The 21401-nt window shown below is 43.0% G+C and overlaps 1 protein-coding gene and 1 long non-coding RNA gene across 3 annotated transcripts in view; one reads left to right on the top strand and one right to left on the bottom strand.

Annotated features, from left to right (window-relative positions):
- Positions 1-740: 740 nt before the first annotated feature.
- Positions 741-11681, bottom strand: LOC137854660 (uncharacterized). The gene is made up of 4 exons (XR_011095326.1): positions 11586-11681; positions 4853-4990; positions 4367-4543; positions 741-4294 (listed from the first exon to the last, which is right to left on the bottom strand). It is a non-coding gene; the product is annotated as an uncharacterized lncRNA (long non-coding RNA).
- Positions 11682-16478: 4797 nt separating this feature from the next.
- GCLC (glutamate-cysteine ligase catalytic subunit) overlaps positions 16479-21401 on the top strand; it is a 32016-nt gene continuing 27093 nt past the window's right edge. Inside the window, exon 1 of one of the 2 annotated variants that reach the window (XM_068678394.1) lies at positions 16479-16791. In XM_068678394.1, coding sequence (XP_068534495.1) covers positions 16642-16791 — 150 coding nt within the window. In that variant the 5' untranslated portion in view covers positions 16479-16641. Of the gene's footprint in view, positions 16792-16960; positions 17158-21401 lie in introns of those variants that run through there. The other variant, XM_068678395.1, reaches the window with a different exon arrangement.

Below are 21401 nucleotides of genomic sequence, written 5' to 3' on the forward strand. Positions count from 1 at the left end.
GGGAATTTTAGATGGGAAAAATATATATAGAGAGAAAAATGAGCAAATTCCTTGCATTGTGTTAAAAAGACATAAAATTTTAATAAAATGAAGACTTTCTCCTGTGTCTTCAGCACTGTTTCTTATTAGCCCAGTGAAGGAGTGTGAGCTTTCTCTGATAGCAGAGGGGAGTTGTGCAATGGCAACCCATCTCAGTGCCACGCGGCTATGGGCGTTTCATGCCCCGCATAATGTGCAAATACGAAGTTATTGGTTTGCTAGCGAGTTTGCTCATGTGAAACACGGCCAACAGAGAATGACTGGACAGAAATTAGAGGGACTTTTCACATAGAGGGACATTTTCACATGGAAGGGCATGTGGTACATAGCCCTCATCACAACCTGAGAGCAGGGCTCTATGCTTTTACGGAGAAGTGGAGGCTAACACAAGAGTTGGCCAAGGACCTCCTTCAGCAAATTTAGCACCATGTTATGAACAAATTGTGTTTTCAATTTTAGATGAAATTTACATTGAGCTTGATTTTCTTTTTCTTTTCTTTTCTTTTCTTTTCTTTTCTTTTCTTTTCTTTTCTTTTCTTTTCTTTTCTTTTCTTTTCTTTTCTTTTCTTTTCTTTTCTTTTCTTTATTATTTTTAGAGAGAAGAGGACTTACTATATGCGTTATGGTATAGAGAATTGGTAGTGACTACGCACCTTGACAAATTCTCATTTCTTTGTGAAATTAATTAGTAGATTTGGGCCATCCTGCTCACTGACCTGGGCACTGATCTGTAACTGCTGCTACCCTGTGAATTCCCTGGGAAATATCTCAAGACTGCCTCCTCCAGCCCCTTTTTCCCCACAAGCAGGCATATGCTTCAAAAAGAAAGTCACTTGAGTTTCCCATGAGTTTAATTCTTGCAGCTATTTTTTTTCCTGTGACTACTGTGCAAGCTGTGCTGCCTGTAAGTACTGGGAGTCTGTTTACAGCTGGATTTTCCACTTGAAGCTTTTAGAAATAATTTACAGTGCAAAGGATTAAAACAAACCAGCACACTATTCAGAAGAGAAAATGTCAATCGTCACAATTATCCATTTTTTCTGGTTTATACCGCTTCCTACCACTCTCAGTGGGAAAGAGGCAAAGTCTGTGGCAAATTTGATGTTTTAATTCATGTGAGTAATTTAATCATTTAGGAAGAAGAGGTGCCAACTAGAAAACAAGCAGACAACGTAAAACTAATTAAGGTTAAAGATATTCATCTATTCACATTCCAGAAGGCTGCCCTTTGGACTTTCTTTGAGATAATACATTAACATCAGGATGAAATGTTGACATGCTGTCCAACTTTTCACCTGATATTGAATTGCAAGCTGCAGATGCTGAGTCACTCATCTTTCTTATTAGCACAGTGAAATAGCATGACATAGCTCAGTCAGCAGAGATAACAAGTGGATCAATTTCCTCCCAAAAGAAGTCCTGGCTTCATTTGTCAGTATGTCAAAGAAAATTAAAAGTAACTCATAAAAAGGATCTGTTCATTTGTTTTCTTAAAGAAGATTTGATCCTCTTAGATTACTCCAAGTGTCACCATATTCCAACTACTAAGGAACTGATGAACTGCTTTTCATAGCACTGCTGCCGACTTATGCAGTAATGTAGTTTGTCACAATAACCATATAACCATGGTTATATATGGCTACTCATAATCATTGTACAACACACAGAGACACAAAGAACAACCACAAGTTTGAATTACTTTCAACCCCAGGCAGTCCCATATTGAAGCAGAAAGCTGAGGTTGTCGGGAGGCACAAGAACAGCTACGTGATGCAGATGGAATTAGCCAGCTTGTCCAGAGAGCACCACGAGCTTTTACTAGAAGATAGCAACTTATTGGATGGACCTGCATAAGATGCACATTTATCACAAAGAAATGGTGAAAAGCAAACAGCCACGTAGTCCTGTGCTCAGTTCACATCAACTTCTTCTGGAGCCAGGAATAAGAAGGTTTATTTTACTGGCAAGTAATCTGTGAGAGGCAGTAGGAATACACATTTTAGGGTCCTTTGGGAATTGACTGACTCCCAGGGAGGATAGCCTCTCTCGGTGTGTGTGTCCAAATGGCAGAGGTCAGCACAGCAAATCTGAAGCATCTAACTTGCTGATGAACACCTAAGTGTCCACATGCTGGTATTCACATAGGAAGTCTGTGTTTCCAGCTTCTCTCTTGTAAAGTTAGGAACCCCAACACAATAATGAAAATTAACATTGCAAGGGTTTAACATCATGAAATGTCAGAATTAAGTCCGCCTTTAACGTGGCACTCTGTTGTGTGTATATTACAATACACCTTTTTAATGGTACCACTGCATTAGTATTCCTTTCAAGAGATCCCTGCTTCATTCAGTGCACAGGAACAGCAGAGGTTTCTTACAGACAGTCTAGCCAGGATTTTTATTAGCACTGTCATTCAGAGAGCTGCACCCTGCATTGCTTACTAAACCCTTTCCCAACATGACCCGGAATAGAAAATTAAAAATATAACACTTTATTTTGAAAGTTCAACTCCCGGTAACATTCAGCTGCATATGAGTGCTAAGATTCAATAGTCCAAGACAAGAAACTAAAACACAAAGACCAACAAAGCTGTGAAAACCTTGTTTTCAGGTCTTGCCTCCTGCAGGTTGTGAGACACAGTGATGTCCAGCTGCATTTGCCATGGCACTAGTCTTGCTTTCCTTTCAACTTCTGACTCATCCCTGAAACCTTCATATTCTGCAGCAAATGCATCTGAGACCCTTCAGGGAACGGCATCTTTCATCTCACCCCAGAAGATGTTCATCTTGTCCTCTCACCGGACACAGTTCCACCAAAGACCTCAGGCTGCCACTTTTCTGATTGACTGTAGGAAATGTTTGCAGAGTACAGAAAAATGCCGCAGGGTATCACAGAGACGTGCAAAGCTGAAAACTTGCAATTCCCTCTGATCTATCCCCAAAATGACCAACATATCTAATGCTTATGTGCATGCCCATAGAAGAATGGACTGCTGTCTTAGAAGGATCCTGAAGGTGAGCAGATGGGACAAAACTCATGGAATAAGGCAAAGCTTCTTGCAGGAGATGACGTGAAGGCCGTATTTGTGGCACAAGGAGCACTAGGCGTAGAGCTGCCTGTAAGGCAGTGGCAGCTGCACTACGGCACTTCCTATCTGTTCAGAGGTGCACTACAGCAAAGTACAAAGCAACACAAACACCCTGTTTCTTAAAAAGAGGCTAAACTAGAACCCCATAATCCACTTAGAGGTGTCAGAGGAGAATCTGTTCAGGAAAACCAACAGGTGTGCTCTCTGTGAGGGTTACATCTTTCAACCATGACTTCTACATAATATTGCTTGTATATATTCAAGAAAGATGCATGTTTTCATATGTAGGTGACCTCTTGAACACTCTAGGATATTGTGGCTAGCCTCCAGCTGCTGGCATAGAGGGAATGAGGGTCCACGAAGTCCTAGGTTGTATCTGCAGCACTGAGTGGATGCCTTGCCTACTTTCAGTAGCTTGTGTCCAGGCAGCTGCCCTGTTCCCTACCAACCATTTCGCCGAGGATGTCACTGTTTTGGCATGCCTTTGGCATTTAGCCCATCTGCTTCCATGCACCCAATGCTCCCACATACCTGCCCACCACACATGCCTATCTCATGCAGGGTGCCAAAGGCAACAATGAGTCATTGCAGTGCTCACCCCAAGATGCTGTTGCGTGAGGAAGATGAGTTGTTCTTGCTGTGGTTTTGTTTTAATGAGCCTAAAGTTCCGTTTCCTGCAGAGCTTAAAAAATGGAAAACTTTATATGACCTTTCAAGAGAAGATAGCTTGGGAGGTGCCTTTCTTTTCTTTTAAACCAGCTTTGGCAGTAGAATGAGGAAACAGTCAGATAAGTGTTAAAATGAATGATGAATCCACATATCAGTTATCTGATATCGGTTCTGAAATAATACCATATTTTATTATTTTAGGTTGAAAAAGAGAACAGTTCAGAATTTATGACATTAAAACTCGTCTCACTGCAGCCAACAGAAATATTGTCTTTGAGTTCAGTAGAAACAGAAAATGTCCGAGTTCATCTGGAATACACTTTGAACATTGGAGTGATTACTACTTGCTGACAACCATTAGCTTTCTTTCTTTTCCTCTTACTGAATCACATAAAATCTTTCTGGGCAGCACATTTATTAACTGCTGTATAGCTTCATAGTTTCTCTACATATTTTTGAGAGGAATATGAGAAGTTTCTTTTTGAAGTTTCCAGAAATCTAAGATACAAACAAACAAACAAACAAACAAACAAAAAACAACAACAACAAAAGTGGAGAAAGAAAGCCTACCTAAGTCCTGTGGAGATGGTAGGAGATATTGCAGTCATTTCTTGGAGGAAGCTGAAAGATGAGCTTACAAAATGCCCAGATTTTATTGACCTTCTTCCCTTTGAGCAAAGCCTTCTTGCTGTTGTCACACTGGCTAGCCCGTAATATTGTAGTCAGAATCTTCTCCAAATATAATCACTTCGTGAAAGACAAATCCATAAGAGCAAATACAATAAATAAATAAATAGGATTAAAAAAACAAACAAACAAATATGTATGCAGAATGCTGCTAAGAGTGGACTGTGCATGAGCAGAACTTGGTCCTTTGTTATTCAGGGGTAGTGGCAAATTACAAAAAAAGCTGGTTCACCAGTTTGCCAATACCATAAAGATCTTGTTTCCTCTGCCTCCTCTTCCTTTCCTGAGACCAAGACCCAACAGATAATCTTATCCATTAGCATTAGCTTTAGTGCTCTTCAGTACCTTTATGGTGTAAGTCAAATTCACCTTTTTTCCAGTTTAATCTTCTTTTGTTTCCAGTAAACGGAATTAGCTTGGTGCAGGGTCAGAAAAACACAAGCCAGTGCAAGTGTGAGGAAGAGGGCCAAGGCAAGGAGAGCGGTAAGAAGGGCACAAAGCCTCTTCCTGTACGTGGAAATGAGCTGTTAGGTCATGTTAAGACTGAACACATAACTTCACCCTTGGCAGCTTTGTTGCAGACACTAATTCCTGTTACTTGCCCTATAGACTTGTCTTAACAGCCATCCACAGCCCATCAGTAATTATACAGCCCAGCTCTGAAACGTAAGCAATAGTGTAATATATGGAGAACATAATGAACTTCAAGAGAAAACTACCTCAGAGACCAAATATTAAATGTGTCTAGAAGCATAAAATGTACAGTAGCATCTAGTAGTACTTCCAAAGCACCCTGATATCCCTTGAGAGCTGAGCATTTCTTTTTAGCTGTAGCACTGTTGTCTTCCAAGAACCTAGGCCTCACCTCCACACAACCTGCATGGTCAATTAGGAGCGTGTCTTTCTTTCTGCAAAACGTTCTGAGAAACAAGTGTGGTAACACCACCAACACCACGACAGCCCATGGTCAATGGCTACATCTTCTAACAGCAGTGTTGATGTGGCATATGGGAGCAGTGGTGAGATAGCAACCTGCAGTGCTCTTCCTTCACACGATATGGTTCCTCACAGGCAGTAAGTAGCACCACTGAGCTCATAGTCCACCGGTTCTTTTCAGGAGCTGAAGATATTTCTAGGAATATAAGCTGCCAAAGAAAGAAACAAGTAGGATGCAAAATTGGAAAGAGTCCAATGGAGGGCCACAAAGATAATATGGGACCTGGAACATCTTTCCTATGAGGAAAGGCTGAGAGACCTGGGCCTGTTCAAGCCTGGAGAAAAGAAGACTGAGAGGGGATCTCATCAATGTGTGTAAATACCTGAGGGGTGGGAGACGGAGGGATTTGGCCAAAGTCTTTTCAGTGGTTTGTGGGGACAGGAGAAGGGGCAATGGCCACAAAATGGAGCCCAGGAAGTTCCACCCCAACATGCGAAAGAACTTCTTCATGGTGAGCGTGATGGAGCACTGGGACAGGCTGCCCAGGGAGGTTGTGGGGTCTCCTTCTCTGGAGATATTCAAGGCCTGTCTGGACGCCTACCTGGGCAACCTGCCCTAGGGAACCTGCTTTGGTAGGGGGGTTGGACCAAAGACCTCTTGAGGTCCCTTCCAACCCCTACAATTCTGTGATTCTGTGAAAATTATTTGAATACCTGAACCATTCAGTGGAAGACCAACAATTCTTTTTCGATCTATTTGGTCTGTTTGTTCAGAATTGAAATGGCATATTGACATTTCAGCTTCATTAGTGTTTGCTGACCTAGCTGAGAATGTGGTTTACTCATGAGGTGTCTGGAACATGCTTTTGCTCACTAACAAATTTAATCTCCTGTTACACATAGTAATAAATAGGGTTTTATTTGGTATTTTGAGTATCTCTTACAGAATTAAGTTGAAAACCTTGGTGGAGTGCCACAGATTATACAGCTCTTCTGAAAAGGAAGATTAGGGCAGATAGGTGGAACAGACATCATGAGAAATTTCAGAAGTACAAGGGTTTCTTATAGGATGATCCATGGGACCAAAACCTGCACATGGATATACCAAAAGGGAGGTTAAAAAGTACCAAAATTCCTTGTTTCAATGCCTGAGAAGAAAATAACTAGCACTAGATTAAATTATGTTGATTATGAAGGCTTTTGGTGGGTTATTCTACCTGCTGTGTGACTAGAATAGCCCATGGTGTGACCCTTTCAGCCTTCTCTGCCCCTTTGCGTTGTGCGTGGACAGAAAACACATCAGCATCACTGCCTTGGCACTGCCCTTTCTGTCTCCACCTGGAGCAAGAGCACCAATTGATCCTATGGCCCTAGTTTTGGAAAGAAACGGGTGATAGCAGCTGATCCCATAGGCAAAACTGAGGGGAGTCCTGGTGTCAGCACCACCAAGCATGCAAGCAGGGTTTGGCAGACAGATGCTTTTTTTTACACAACTGTACAAAGTACAGTTCCTGTGATAAAACATTACAGTATGTTACAGGTTATTTGGGGCAAGGGTTAAATTTCCTCTACTCTTATCTTTGTGCCCGATGCATTCTTTCGCGGAAATGGGGATTTGGGCAAAGATTAAAGAAGATACATATGTGAATGACTCGTTTACCACACGGGCACTGTATTATTGTTACTGGCAGTATTAGCAAGGGTAAGAATCTGAGGCAAAGAATCATTTACAGGCATTGAGGAGAAACTAGGCAGTTATTTTCTATAAACCTCAAATAGTTGAACAACAGAGCCTGTAGGGATCTACTAATGCAAAGCTTGGTGTGGATTCCAACTCTTACCTCACTTGCTAAGCATTAACTATTTCTTTGTGCTTAAAATGAAAATCTTCAAGAATGCCACATGACAGGCATATACATGTTTGTGTGTGTGTGTATATATATATATATATGTATACAGAGCCTGTGCTTAAACAGGGAATATAAACAACCGAAACATGTACCTTGCACGCTTTTGCAATGAAGTAAGGTTATCAACGCAGACTCTGACATACAAAGGTGCAGCTCTATTTCAAGAGCTATTTGCATATCTTTATTATTTTATGGTCATTGCTTTAGTGTCAGTGGTTGAACACCCAGGAGAATATGGATTGTCAAGCCTCCCAAAGGAAACCGGTCTGAGAAGGGGTGAGGGGACTGAAGGCACATTTCATTCACCTGCTCTGTTGACCTTCTGCACCAGAAGACCAGAAGGTCCAAGTCCCACGTCAGGGGTTTGCTAGGGAATACGTGGCTTTGCCCAGCGGGTCTCTCATTAGTCCTGACCTTTACAACAGTCCTCTTTGGCACAGTGCTCTACCCTGAAAAGCTAACATGGGGCAGGGATGCTGCTAACCAGTTCCTGGCTCCAGTTAGCTACAGAGATGCACAAATGACTGTGCCAGTGCAAGCACAGGGAACAGGAGAGAGCAGGATGATACATCATGTCTGCCAGGCCACTGCATAATTCACTGGTGGTCCCAGTACCCATGTCCACAGGTGCCTGTCTCTACTCTTTCTTACAAAGTAATTTCACAGCAGGCTTTATAGGAAACTTAGGCTCTTACTCTAAGATACCTGGATCTGCCCCTGCAGCTGGGGACCTACAGTTAAGGTAAAGCAATAATTATTCTAGGTACTTAAATGAAGTATCCTGGATCCTACCCAGAGCAGCTTGAAATCTCTGCTCATTAATTTGTCTACCTGTATATATAGAGCTGTTTATGCTTACTCTCACTTGACAGTTCCTCAGAGGTGCTATAAATAATACAAACGTATTAAAAAGTTCTATAGCACTAAGTACTAGGCCAGCTTTTGAAATGTATCAATTGCTTCACTTAGAAATTTTTCAAAAAAAAGATATTTTCAGCATCTTCTACTTTAATTCTCTTTGACATGGAGTCTCCAAAACATTTCCAACTTCTCTCTGGAATGTACACGTGTCTGGTGAAAACACTTTGGAGGTATGAATGGTTTTACCAGTTACAAAAAATATATGTTAAATAATACTGACTTTTTTTCTCTCATTGTTTTCTTCTTTCAACGCTTCCTCTCACTATTTTGATTTTGCATTGGGCTCTGCCCAAAACCTTTAGAAAATCACCAAGCAACCAATTTCATCAAGGAGAAGAGGAGAACACATTTCCAATAATTTTCAAGTTTTCAGTAGAACTTTATACTCCAGATGAAGTAGATTATACACAATATGCAATAAGAAGTAGATGAGATGCAGGGACTTTGTAATTAAAGATTTGGAGATAAACTTGCAACTGAAGAAGGTGTAATTGATCTCTGGAGACTATTCAGTGAGCGACTATTAGTAGACTATTTTCTCCGCACCTGCCACTCAAGGTATCCTGGTTCTCAATATGTTCCTGAAAAAAAAATGCTTTGGTGCAAAATTATGTCTGAAAATAAACTATTCTTCACTAGCTATCAGAGCCATAAGTCATGCAGGAACTAAGGTATGGCACTCAATAAAAATTTGAGATTGCTTTTCAACAGTTCACAATGGCAGCCACTACTGCCACTACTTTTAACCTATAAAAAAGCCTGTAGGTTGTTATTTTTCTTGCTATGTGAATGCTGGGTTAGACTTTAAGGGCAATGATGTCCTGGTTGTTAGTAAAATACCAAAGGGTACTCGAAGACTGCCTCAGTCTTTCTAACCAGATGCAGTTCTTAAGATTAAGCTACTGCCTGGGACTTAAATGTTCAAATCAGATCATTTTTGAGACTCTGTACTCTGCATTTAGGGGCTTGCAAAGCTTCCAATAAGGTTTTTGAAAGGCTCTAATCTTATAAAGTCCTGCTCTATCTTATTTTCCTCTTGAAGGCTAGTTTGTTTCCCCTGCTGGTTTTTCTAAGGTACAAATGCCTATATGCATGCCCCTTTAAAACACAAGAGGATTATTGCCATTTGATTCATTGTTACACGGCCAAAGGTTTCCAGAATGAGTGATCTTGTCAATATTGACCACCCTCACCACAAATCAATCAACCATAACTGAAAACATAGTAAGGGAATTAAACACTAAGGGAGACAGAGCTGCAACACACAAAAAGCTGCCAGGCAACGAACAGCTACATGAAGTGGGGAAAAATGACAGACTGTCTTGGGAAATTTGTGGTATTTCCAGCTTTGCAGATCTAATAATGTGACAGCTCAGTACGTTGAGCTGGACCTGACCTGAATGTGAGTGGGTGCAGAAAAACTTGAGCTTCATGTTAGGTACCCACACAGCTCCCGGCTGTCTGCTTTCCTGGCAAGGAGACCTGATTACAAGGGGATGCGTGAAGCTGCTGCCAGGACGGGACAAGCTTGTTGTCCAGGTTGCTGCTGGGCAGGAGAACAGGTCTCCAGGTGGGATGATGGAACCCAGGCCACCACCATGGCCTGCCCCAAGGCATGGGTACAGCATGGTCCTATGGCCATTTCACCCCTCTGGGGTGTACCTGGCACAGCAGGCTCTGCTTTACTTTCCTGGTCTGGAAAATACTCAAGGCTGAAACATGGTGTTAAAACCCAGGTATGAGCTGTTACTTATGCATCTTTCTTAGCAATTATGGTATTTTCCACTACGAACCGGTATTTCATTCTTAGCTGCTAAACCTCTCCATATAAAATAAATATGCCACAATTTGGGAATGGCAGGAAAGAAAAGGCAGTTAGTTGCTAAAGAGAAAAACGTGATGTATTTATGCTACTTTTCAACTAACTTGTGAATGTTTCAACTAATACTCAACTAATGCTTGGGGTTTTTGTGGGTTGTTTTTGGCAGAAGCTGATTGTGGACTTGGGAGTTTTCAGTGTGCCTTCTTTCAGTGCAAGAAAAGCACACAGACTGACAGTCGTACCTGTGGGAGGACCCAAATAATGAAGGAATGCAGCTGCTTTATTAAACTGCACACGTCTGAATTCAGTCCTTTGGAAAACTGAGCTGTCAGCAAAGCCTTTGGAAGGACGTTGCACACAGTGTTTATTTCAGGTCATGACTCTACTGTTTTTCGCATCTTTTGCCTAAAAAGGACTTTTGCCACTTCTGATATTCGTTGTGAATGAAATGACACGTTAAATAAAACAGCTTGGCATGCAGAGAGGACGAGAAGGTAGTCAGTCTTCTGCTTTGTCACTGAGCACCTGGCATTCTTTTGTTCTACATCACACAGTTATTACTTACTAAGAAAGAAAAAGAAAACAACTAGGTCAGTCTTTGGAGAAACAAAATTAAGATTGTCCTGTAACATAGACTGTCCAGCTTAGAAGATGCTGAAGACAAGATAAAACGGAAAATAATTTGGAAGTTCTTACTTTTCTTGGAAGCACTTTGTACCTTGTGGGCATCGCCAAAGAAGACTCTTTTTAGGAGAGATTAGGACACAATGATGAGTGAATCTCCAAGGGAACAGATAGTGGCAGGAGGAAAGGTGCAACAGGGCTAAAAGATGAACAAGGTGCAATAGGCATCACTAGACTGTTCTGAGAGGTAGCAGCTCAGCAGTTTGCACACAGAATAACTCACACAATACAGTATCTGCTACAACCCCTACCAGCACTCACGGCCAGGTTAGATATGCCAGATTTAATAAAGACACCCTAATCATGTGTTGCGCACAGTCACAGAAAAAGAACATGTGAGCTAGTAAGAAACTAGAAATTCAAGTTGTTTGCAAGAACAACAAGTTTGTTATGAAAAAAAAAAAGACGTGATAAGCTTATAAAAAAAATCAGATAAAGATTATTTTGACATAAAAGCATGAAACATTGAACATTGAAATGCATGATTAATTTCCATTGAAGGGTATAAGTAAAAAAATCCAACCGTCAAAGCCAACTGTATAAATGAGAAATCCTACAAAAAACTAAAAACCCACCACTCAGGCTCATGACAGAATTTAATCCTAGTACAGTAGGATTCCATACATCAAGTGGAGAACAAGAGGCTGAGAGCAAGAAAAAGAAAAGTTTAAAGCAATACTGAGAAGTCACAACAGTGTCTTTCATACACTAATTGAGAAATTAGCTTAGAGAGGAATCAACATTAACATTTTCCTCACTGCAGAACAGGAAGGCCTTCATTTGAAGATCCTTCACTTGAAGCTTTTCAGCGTTGTGACTCTCACCTTACCTGAAACAGATTATTTAGTTCATGTTACTAGTTGGAAGACTTTCTGCATTGAGAAATAATTGCTTGAGCACAGGTCTCTCCAGTGCCTGATGAAATGCCTGGAGGTCTCCTAGCTCAAAATAAGGCAATTACCATATCTGCTGCTCACCTGAGTCAGTACTGGACACAGGTGCACATCGTAAATTATAGACCTGAAAGCATAAATTTGCATCAAAAAATACAATGATTTTTTTTTCCTACCAAAGATATTATTCTAAAACTCTGAAAGTGGATTGTTCCGGTTGAACCCTTTATTGCATTCACAGAATAACACGAGATTCAGAAATGTCAACTCGATAATCACTTTGAACAATGCTACTCTAAAAACTTTCTGATGATTCATGAAGAAAAACATGTGTTTCTTTGTTCCCTGTAATATCAGCCTCATCACAAGACATCTACTTTTTACTTGTTATGTCTAGTGACAGCTGGTAAAAAGAAGCATTCTGAGGGATGGTTCTTTGAGCAACCTGGTCCAGGGGGTGGCATCCCTGCCCATGGCAGGGGGTTGGAACTCAACTGAAGGTCCCTTCCAACCCAAACTAGTCTGTGATTCTATGACTGGTCTCACCCATGAGCATTTCATCTCTCCCTGTAGGTATATTCTTGAAGCGCCAAGCTACTTTGTTTAGATTACGTGGCAGCTGATTTAACAATTTAGCAGATACCCAAAAGATGAAGTGGGTTGTACTCTAGGGAGTTTCTAGGAAGACAGGAACATATAAATGCTAAGGCCAACTCCTCGCTATTGCACGTACCAGGCCATACATCCCCTTCCAACAACCTTATCATCTCCAACTTAAAAATTCATGGGCTGTTTTCCTCAACTACTTTAACTGGAAAACTCTTCCATATCTCTAATACCTAAATTTGAGTAGAATTTAGTTTTAGAATGCTTTTCTAATGGTTTTCAAGGCAAGGATAAGTAAGATCACTCATGATTTTGTAACCTCAGTACTTTTTTTTTTTTTTCTAGCACAGGTGTTATGCTGCATCAGTGCTATCATGCTATCATAAACAAGCAGCTGAATCTCACCTGGAAGTGATTTTTCCATCCCTGGAAAAAAGATAAATATTTCCTTTTTATAACTGGATGCAAACAATTTGTGTTCCTTTTCATACAAGGCATGGCTCCTCCATCAAGTTTCTGTTCTAAATCAGAGCAAGGAGAACAAAAAGGAACAGATGATATGTATTTAACGGGACATGTAATTTGATTAGAGCTTCATTTGAGCCCAAAGTAAAACAAACAAATTAAATATCAATAAATAAATAAATAAAACATTGAAAATGCACTAAAGTCACACTCCCTGGTCACATTTACCAAATAAATGGTAATTTGCTGTGCAGTAAGTAGATACAGTTTCAGGAACTGGGAATAGTCCCTAGCTGGGGCTGAAAAGCAGCTGCTCAAGAGACAAGAAACTAATAAAGTGGTTTGGCCCAGTTATAAAACAGATCTTCTTGGAGCAAAGGGAAGGCTTAAAGTGGAATTTGGACTGAGTCTGCCTTATAAAAATTCCATGCTACTAAGTTTAGGTAAAGGATGTTTTTCAGGAGGAAGTATTTCTTCTCCATGAAATACTTTTCTAGCAAACAATTTATTTCAAAGATGAATTCAAAAGATTTTCCTTTGGACTGTCCAGCGAAAGCAGTCATGTCTTGGGGTTGGGGATGTTAGTTCTGAGCTAAACTCATCACACCATCTACAACAGTGGATGGCTGGAGAAGCTTTATTTTTTCATAGTATGTGCCCTGAAAGCAATTATACATCATATTAACTGTACTGGAAATAATTATACAACATTATGGACATATGCAAATATTACACAATGCTTGTGTGTCTTGAAGTCATGTTTTATGCTATGCATAAATGAATACTTCTGCACGTGATGCCATCAGCATTAGAATAGCTTGTACTCCTCCTCCATGCCACAGTCCCCTACAAAGAAAAAAGGCTACATATACCCCAACGCTGCCAGAACACATACTTTTAGAACTGAAGGAAAAAAGAGCTTCAGCTGAAGACAGTAAACACCTCATAAACAAAACAGATTTGTCACGCTGTTAGGCCAAAGATTACAATGTGAGAAAGGAGTTTACATTTTTATCAGTTTTACTGGTGCAGAAGGAAAGTATCTTGGTTTTCTGTTATAAACAGTGTACTAGCTTGATAGTTGATAAGGCACACAAGAACGAGGGGAAAAAGAAAGTGGATAGTGACACTGAAATAACTCAAGAATTAGCATAACATAAATAACTGTGGAGAGACAGCCACTGCAAACGTGCTCTTGAATTTCAGGACGAAGAGTAGCATTAGCGGTCAGCTGAAGAGATGAAGACACTGCTTAATTTCACCCTGCATTATCATAAAGCTGCCTGTAGTTTGGAAAATTTGTGTATGTTGCTGGAAACGTACAGAACAATTACAGTCAATAATACACAGCGGTGCACTCAAAGCACCTTGGGATCATAACAAATACCCAATTCTTTCACAGACTTCCCTCTCAGCAGCACAGCCCTCAGGTGCTCCATTTGGACCTTAAAGTTATGGAAAAAATAAGACCAGGTGGCAGCATGGTGGCACTGACATGTGAATCTTCGTCCTTTGGTGCAATTGGCCTCAAACACACAGGGCAGTGCATAAAGTCTCTTTGTCCTCTCAGACCAAAAATAAAGTAGAAGTTGCCTTTCACATGAGGGATACTCCTCACCAGGCTTCTGTTGCCAATTGTAAGATTTTTTTACTTCCTATTTTTTCAGAAATGAGAAATTTGTGGGATTTTTTAGCTGAAGGAAAAGATTGTTTTCTTTTCCTCCAAACTCAACTGGCCTTCTCCAGATCTTCAGCTGTACCAGCAACAGAATTGTTTTCAAGTTAGAGATCAGTAATGAAAATCTTAGCCAAAACCATGAGTTTTAAAAAAGTCATAAAACTAGTGCATTAGAAATGAAACCTGGAATTGTAATTATAGTGGTCACAGCTGTTCTTGTTGTAATGGTTTTGCCAATGCTGCCCTTTTTATGCAAAGTTTAGTCATTAAAAAATCACCCAAGATACAAAACATTTTAAATTGAAGTGGGTTTACTTTACTGTTTTCTACTTTCCACTAATGCATTTTAGATTTATTATTTTAATGTGTTGGGAGCCTGTACTATCCTTGAGGTACCTCGTATCCTGGAATAAAGACAATTAGGCAATTTTTGTCAATAGTCATTCATTTAATGAAATATCTAATAATATAATTAATCCATTAGTAGGCTGTACCACATTTTAAATATTCTACTAATCCTCAAACCCTTAACTATGCAATCCTACTGCATACCAGCCATGCTTTTCTCAAAGGCCTACGAAGAAATAGCTGTGTAAATAGAAGGAAAAACTAGGGCTCAGGCAGAATGAATTTCCCTTTGCAGACTTGCTTATAGCCCTCGCTTTTTAATGGTACCCATAAAGGACACTCTTCTCAGAAGCAAGTCTTTCTCTTCATGTAACATTCCGTTCCTTTTTTCTGTCTCTTCATTTAGAAAACACTTTCAATAACACTGATACAGCCCTTCTTCTATTTTGTATCAAATCTAAAATACCCAACATGACATTTCCCTCCTTCCTCTTTGCTGAGATGAATATTGTCCAGGTTCCTTTCGAGGCAGCTCTCAGATAATGAATTTATTTTTAGCCTCTTCATAGCCAGGCCTCTTCTTGGCACAAGAGGGTGCTCACTTGGGTGCTGCAGCCTGACCAGAACTGGCTTGGGAAGATGGGGTATCTTTCTGAGTCCTGTTCCATCCATTCAAAACATCTGTATGCACTTTTTTTTTTTTTTTTTTTTTTTCTTTTCAGAGGTATGCTCTGATCTCTAAAAAATATGTAACAGCTTTCTGTACACTGTCCACGTTTTAGGAGCTCTTAGTTGGGACCCTTAGCTAGGACAGTTAGTAGCCCCTTTACCACAGAAGCATCCTTTTTCATCAGGAACATCAGCCTGGCCAAGGTGACACCCAGATGTCCTCCTGCCTACACACAGCTCTACATTCCTGGCTGACCCCCCTTGCTCACATACCCAGGCTCACGGTGATGGCTGGATTTGGGACTGAGGAAGAAATTTTCCCCAGGCCCAGCTGTGCTAACGTGCTGGCCGTACTTCACTTTGCAGCCTGAGAAAAGCCCATTAACTGGAGGATCACCTGAATATACCATTATTTATCGTGTTCTCTGATACCGCAGACACAGGGAGCACAGAATATCCCGAGCTGGAAGGGACCTGCAAGGCTCATTGAGTCCAACTCCTGACTCCACACAGCACCACCAGAAAATCAGACCGTGCGTCTGAGCACATTAAGAGTGTAACAAGTTGGAATCTCATTCTAAATCTGAAATATATACGTGTCTCAAGAGGAATCTCATTCTAAATCTGAAATATGTATGCGTGTATGTCTCAAGAGAACTTGAGTGCCTCACTGAGGCACTCACTGAGGCCCCTCACTGAGGCCACTTGGCTGTAGCGCTAGGGGTTATATTGACGAAGTGTGTCGGTGCAGAAGCTCACCCCTGCAGGAGGGGGTGGCCGTTCACCCATTTTTTGCCTTTTCGGCTGCCATTCGTGCCAGGCCCGGCCTGGCTGCTCTCCCTGCCCCCTGCCCCTGCCCCTGCCCCTCCACCTCCCTCACCCCCCCGCCGCCCACCCCCTAGCAGAGAGACCGCGCACACAAGCCTCGCTTCCAAACACCTTTATTCCCCCTCCAGACCAAACAACCGCAATTAACCCACCCCACAACCCCGCTCTGGCCCACCCGAGGCCCCAGCAGCAGCAGCAGCAGCACCACGCCCGGCCCGGCATTGCGGGGCGGAGCGAGCGGCGCCAAGTGCTGAGTCACGGCCCGACGCCGCCATCACGTGTGGCGCCGGGCACGGGCTGGCCGCCGCCGCCGCTTCTTCTGCCGCTGCCCCTCGCGGCTCGCCCCGCAGCCCTGCTCCTGTCCCCGTCCCCGTCCCTGCCACCCTGCCCGGCCCGGCATGGGGCTGCTGTCGCAGGGCTCGCCGCTGAGCTGGGAGGAGACGCGGCGACACGCCGAGCACGTGCGGAAGCACGGCATCCTGCAGTTCCTGCACATCTACCGCGCCCTGCGCGACCGCCACAAGGATGTCCTCAAGTGGGGCGACGAGGTGAGCGGCACCCCCTCCTTCCTTCCCTCTCTCCGTCCTTCCTTCCTTCATCCCCCCGCCCGCCTTCCTCTTCCTCCCTGCCTCTTCCTCCGGCACCGCGCAGGTGCCGCGGGGGGGGCCGCGGGGCTGTAAAACGCCGAAATAATGCGGGGGGGAGGGAGAGGAGAGCCGCGATTAACGCTGTTGTTGGCGTTATCGGAGCCGCGGGGGCTTGGCCTGTCGCGATAGAGCCTGGCGGGGAGAGCTGGGGCCTCGCTCGCTGCCCCCCGACATGCCCTGTCGCCGCCATGCCCCGTCCCACCGACAGGCTGCGGGACATCAGCGGGGCGCGCACCCGAGCCGAGGAGCCGCTCTCCAGAGGAAAAAGTGAGGTTTTGGGGGCTTTGCGCCATAAAAAGCCGCCCTGTGAGGGGAGTTGCGCTGTGGGGTGGCCGCTGCGTGCTGTAGGGTCTCGCAGCCGGAGCGGTGTGGGTTTGGGATCCTTCGGTACACAGCTGTGAGGTTGGGCTGACAGCCACACACACACATGGGATCAGGAATAAAACCGGAGCTGACGGTGTCCCTGTGGCTCTGAGGCTTAGCTCAAGGGTTTCATCATGCAGCCCAGGTCGATCTGCAAGCGAGCTGGCTCGGCTCAGCTCCCCTCCTCTCCCTGGGGTTCCTGCTCCGAGGAGACAAACCAGCTGAAAGCTGTGCCCCCATCCAGCTTTTTGGCTGGCGTTTTTTTCCTCAGCACAGGCTCTGCTGTTCCCCTGCGAGATCCAGCAAGTTAACGTAGGGAAAGTAACGGGAACTTGTGGAGGAAAGGGCCGAGCAAGAGTGCCCCTTGCAGCAGCAGCTCGTTGTTGGTGAGCCTGGCTGTATGGCAGGGCTGCACCCTCCAAACCTCATCCCTGCCGTGGCAGAGAGCTTACTGAAGCATTTCTGCAGGGTAAAGCGTGGTGTTCTTTAACAAGACTCACGTTTTGTCCTGCCCGGGGTGATAGGGCAAAATTTTAAGGGCAGTATGATTTGCTGCCATACTCCACAAGGAGCTTGGAGCCACGTTCAGAGCGACTGTGAACACTCAGCAGTTTGAGTAACTGGGCTCATAATCTACACATTACTTTAGCAAATGATACTAATCTTAGGTGTGGCAATTTATCTTTATTCTGCCGTATTGTGCAATTTTTTATGTAACAGCATTTAGGAGTGTACTAGCATAGCAGAGGCTTGTTGCCTGTCTGCTGCTCTGCGAGCACAGAAACATACCCGTCTCTACAACTTGCTCAGCTGTGCTGTAGGTAGTGGGGAAAACCGTAAATTCATTTTTCTTGCAAATAGCTAGTTATTAGATAGCCACATTTATATGCTGCTTAGATGATTCAGCTGACTAGCTGGACAATTTTCATGAAAAAGCCTTCTGTGCCCTTCGACCTTCTTGTGTGAAGTCATAGCCCGAGGGTTTGCTCTTGTCTGAAAAACTCTTGAAGATAGAAATCAAGAATGAAGATGACAGGCCTCACATAATGGTAGCGATGAAATCAGGGTAAAGAAAATTACTTTTGTATTCCCAAGATGTTACTGAGACCAGGTTTGGCAAAAGGTACCTTGTTTTGCTTTGTTTTTAATGACTGCTAGGAGGAAAACCCAACTTTCATAATGCCTGCTGAGTTTGTCTTCTACTGTAATGTGATTATTTTAAAGATTGTCTAGCTAGTGCCCTTGTAATGCCTTGTAGTAGGAGAACCAAGGGGTTTACCAAAACAATCCTGTTTTCTGGGGGGTCTCTATGTTTTGGACTGTTTTCTACAACCATGAAGTTTTTGCAACATTTTTAAAAAAAAAAAAAAAAAGCCACAAGTGTAGCACAGAATAAGACTTGCTTAAAAAATCTTCCTAAAGGTCTCTTTGAACCCATGTTTGCAGGTGAAGGTCCTCTGCCTCTTAATTAGTCCTTCTGCCTCATTTAGTTTCAGACTGATCGTTGGCCTCCCTGTTTATGCTTTGCTTCTCCTGGCTATGGGAAATACAAAATACTGGGCTATTTTATTATCCCTCATCAACCCCCTCCTTCCTATCCTTGCCTTAATGCCCACAGAAGTTGGGCAGCAAATAGGTCTGCAAGTACTGTCGCACATTTTCCTCGTGTTTACATCTTTGTTTCCCACACAGCAGCGTCTGCTCATATGTGAGTTTCCAGAGTAAGGAGTCATTAGATTGTCTTTTAATATTTTTTTTCCTCATTTGCTGCATGAGGAAAAAAAAACTTGAACCTTTTCATGGCTGTGTTTTACAAGTCCAGCAGAGGTAGCAGGTACTACGTTGGGGATGCTTGGCAGATGTTAGTAAAGCAAAGCCTATTCTGTTGCTTCCCATCTTTTCTTCTGGAAAGCTGGTTCGTGTGCACAGCAAACCTCCTGTGCTGCACAGCACCTCGTGTCTGCTGATTGCATTCCTGCAGCTGACGGATGTTGCTTAAATTTCCCTTTGCAGCTTAATGCGGATGCTGGGATCAGACAAGTGGAATGGGAGGCTCTCGGCTAACTCAGCTCCATCCTTTGTGCTGTGTGCATGTGAGTCTGCAGGGACATCAGCGTGCACGTGTGCAGGCACATACATGAGTGCACGTATGGGATACTTTAAGTTTTTCTACTCTGTTTAACTGCTAAAAGGGACAGGTTGACTGCTCTGAAGGCTGAATCCCTGTCTGGACTGGGCAGAAGAGTTGGAAAAGAGAAGCTGAAGGGGGCAAATACTGTAGAGAGGAAGGGAGAGCTGCTTTGGCTTGTGGAAGTGTTAAGAAAAGTATGCTAGAGGGAGATCCCCTCAGAAGGAGGGTTGTAGAAAGCAAGTATGGGCAGAACATGGTTTTATTTGAAAGTGTGTGTGAATTAAAGGGCAATCTGACTTGCCTGGCCTTGTTCAGTGCAGTTGGACGTAATGACCCTGCTGTGGCATGGGGCTGGCTACTGCCAGCTCTGGGGCACGGAACATAACAGGCATCTTCAGCTTGTAGAGAGCTGTTGTCTTCGTGGAAAATTAATGTGGAATTTGGCCATCTTTAAAATGGGTTTGATGCTGAATTCCATGAGGCACTGTGAAAAATGTGCCACTGCTGCTTGCAAGCTGAAATCTTCCTGACTTTTTTCTTTTTTTCTTTCTGCATTTGTTTCTTTCTCAGTCCTTTCTTTTATGTTCTTTTGATCTGTACTCTTTCCTTATCTTTCTTCTTACTTTCGATTTACTCTGCTCCTTGTTCATTATTTTTTTTTAATTATACCGTGTAATGAATTAGAAAAAAATGACCACTTGCTGCTCAGCACTTCCTAATGCAAGCAGCAAAGCAGCCTTTCTCAGACACTGCAAGAAGAGAAACCAAAGGTCTCTTACCACGGTGACCCACAGGTATTCCTCCTGGTGAGACAATCTTTAAAGTTTTCTCCTTTTTCCTAAGGAAAGCCTGGGCTGTGAGAAGAGCTCCTTTTCCTTCTGAACAATTTCCTTCTGAATGATTTTTTCCCAGGGACCTAGCTGCAGCATTAACGTCTTGCTGTTCACAGCCTGTATGTATTTTTCAGGGCAGCAACAGCACAGTGCTCAGTGACACTGCATCACAGCCCGTGGATTTTCAGACTGGTGAAATACTTGCTGCCACTGAAGCACACGGTGTGGGGTTGAGACGCACACACACTGAGGCTCCTGTTTGATGTCTGTTACTCCTGTAAATCCAGGAACAGTCCAGGGTGTTCTGAACAGTGATGAATCTAGCTCACCTACTGCAGGAAATAAGTACAGCTCCTGTCCCTAAAACACACAGGTGAAGGTTTGGTTACTGCTCCTCTAAAAGACAATAAAGAGGCCTAGAGAGAGACACACTTGCTCAAAACTGAACGCAAAGAGGAATTCAGGTGGAGACGAGAAAAGACACTGACTGTTCAAAGGAACAGGTTCAGAGAGCACCACGGTGTGCAGGAAAAGCGTTCAGCTTTTCTCATTTTACAAGAAATTTGGGTAAGCTAGTGGAGCAGAAAAGCAGCAGATGTCCTTTTAAGATAATTACTTCATGAAGTCTGGGTGTCCTGTGGAATAGGATGCCACGTGATAGCTTTAAAGCTAAGGTGGACACTCAGGTGGATGACAGGCATACAGTTTATTATGTTTTTTATTCAAAACGTGTTTTTATATCCACATGCTGCAAGATATATGTCCATAACCACTTAGATAATAGTATATATATTGTTTTAGTTTGAGCCCTTGTCACTTTAAGGGCAATGGCTTCTGGTCTCCCCCCTCCCCCAGCAAAATTCCCCCCACGGAATGCATTTTTCAATTTCTTTCATGCAGAAATTCCCCGCGATGGCCCCCTGCCAGATGCAGCGTGTCTGGATGCCTCTGGATGGTGGCTGTCCTAGCCTATGTGCCCACCGCGTGAGGAAGGGCAGCACTCGTGAGCCATTTGGTTATCCCTCACATGTCTGCCTGATCACACTTGGAGCTTTGACTAGATAAAGGGAGGCTGACGTTGTTTGTTTACAAATAATTTGTGCTTCCTTTATTTTAGAACAAGCAGCAGGTGTGGCTACAATGGCTGTGTCGGCTGATAGTTGTTGTACTACCTCTCTGCCCTG

This window comes from Anas acuta, chromosome 3, assembly GCF_963932015.1.
Source record: "Anas acuta chromosome 3, bAnaAcu1.1, whole genome shotgun sequence".
In the NCBI taxonomy this organism is placed as follows: Eukaryota; Metazoa; Chordata; class Aves; order Anseriformes; family Anatidae; genus Anas; species Anas acuta.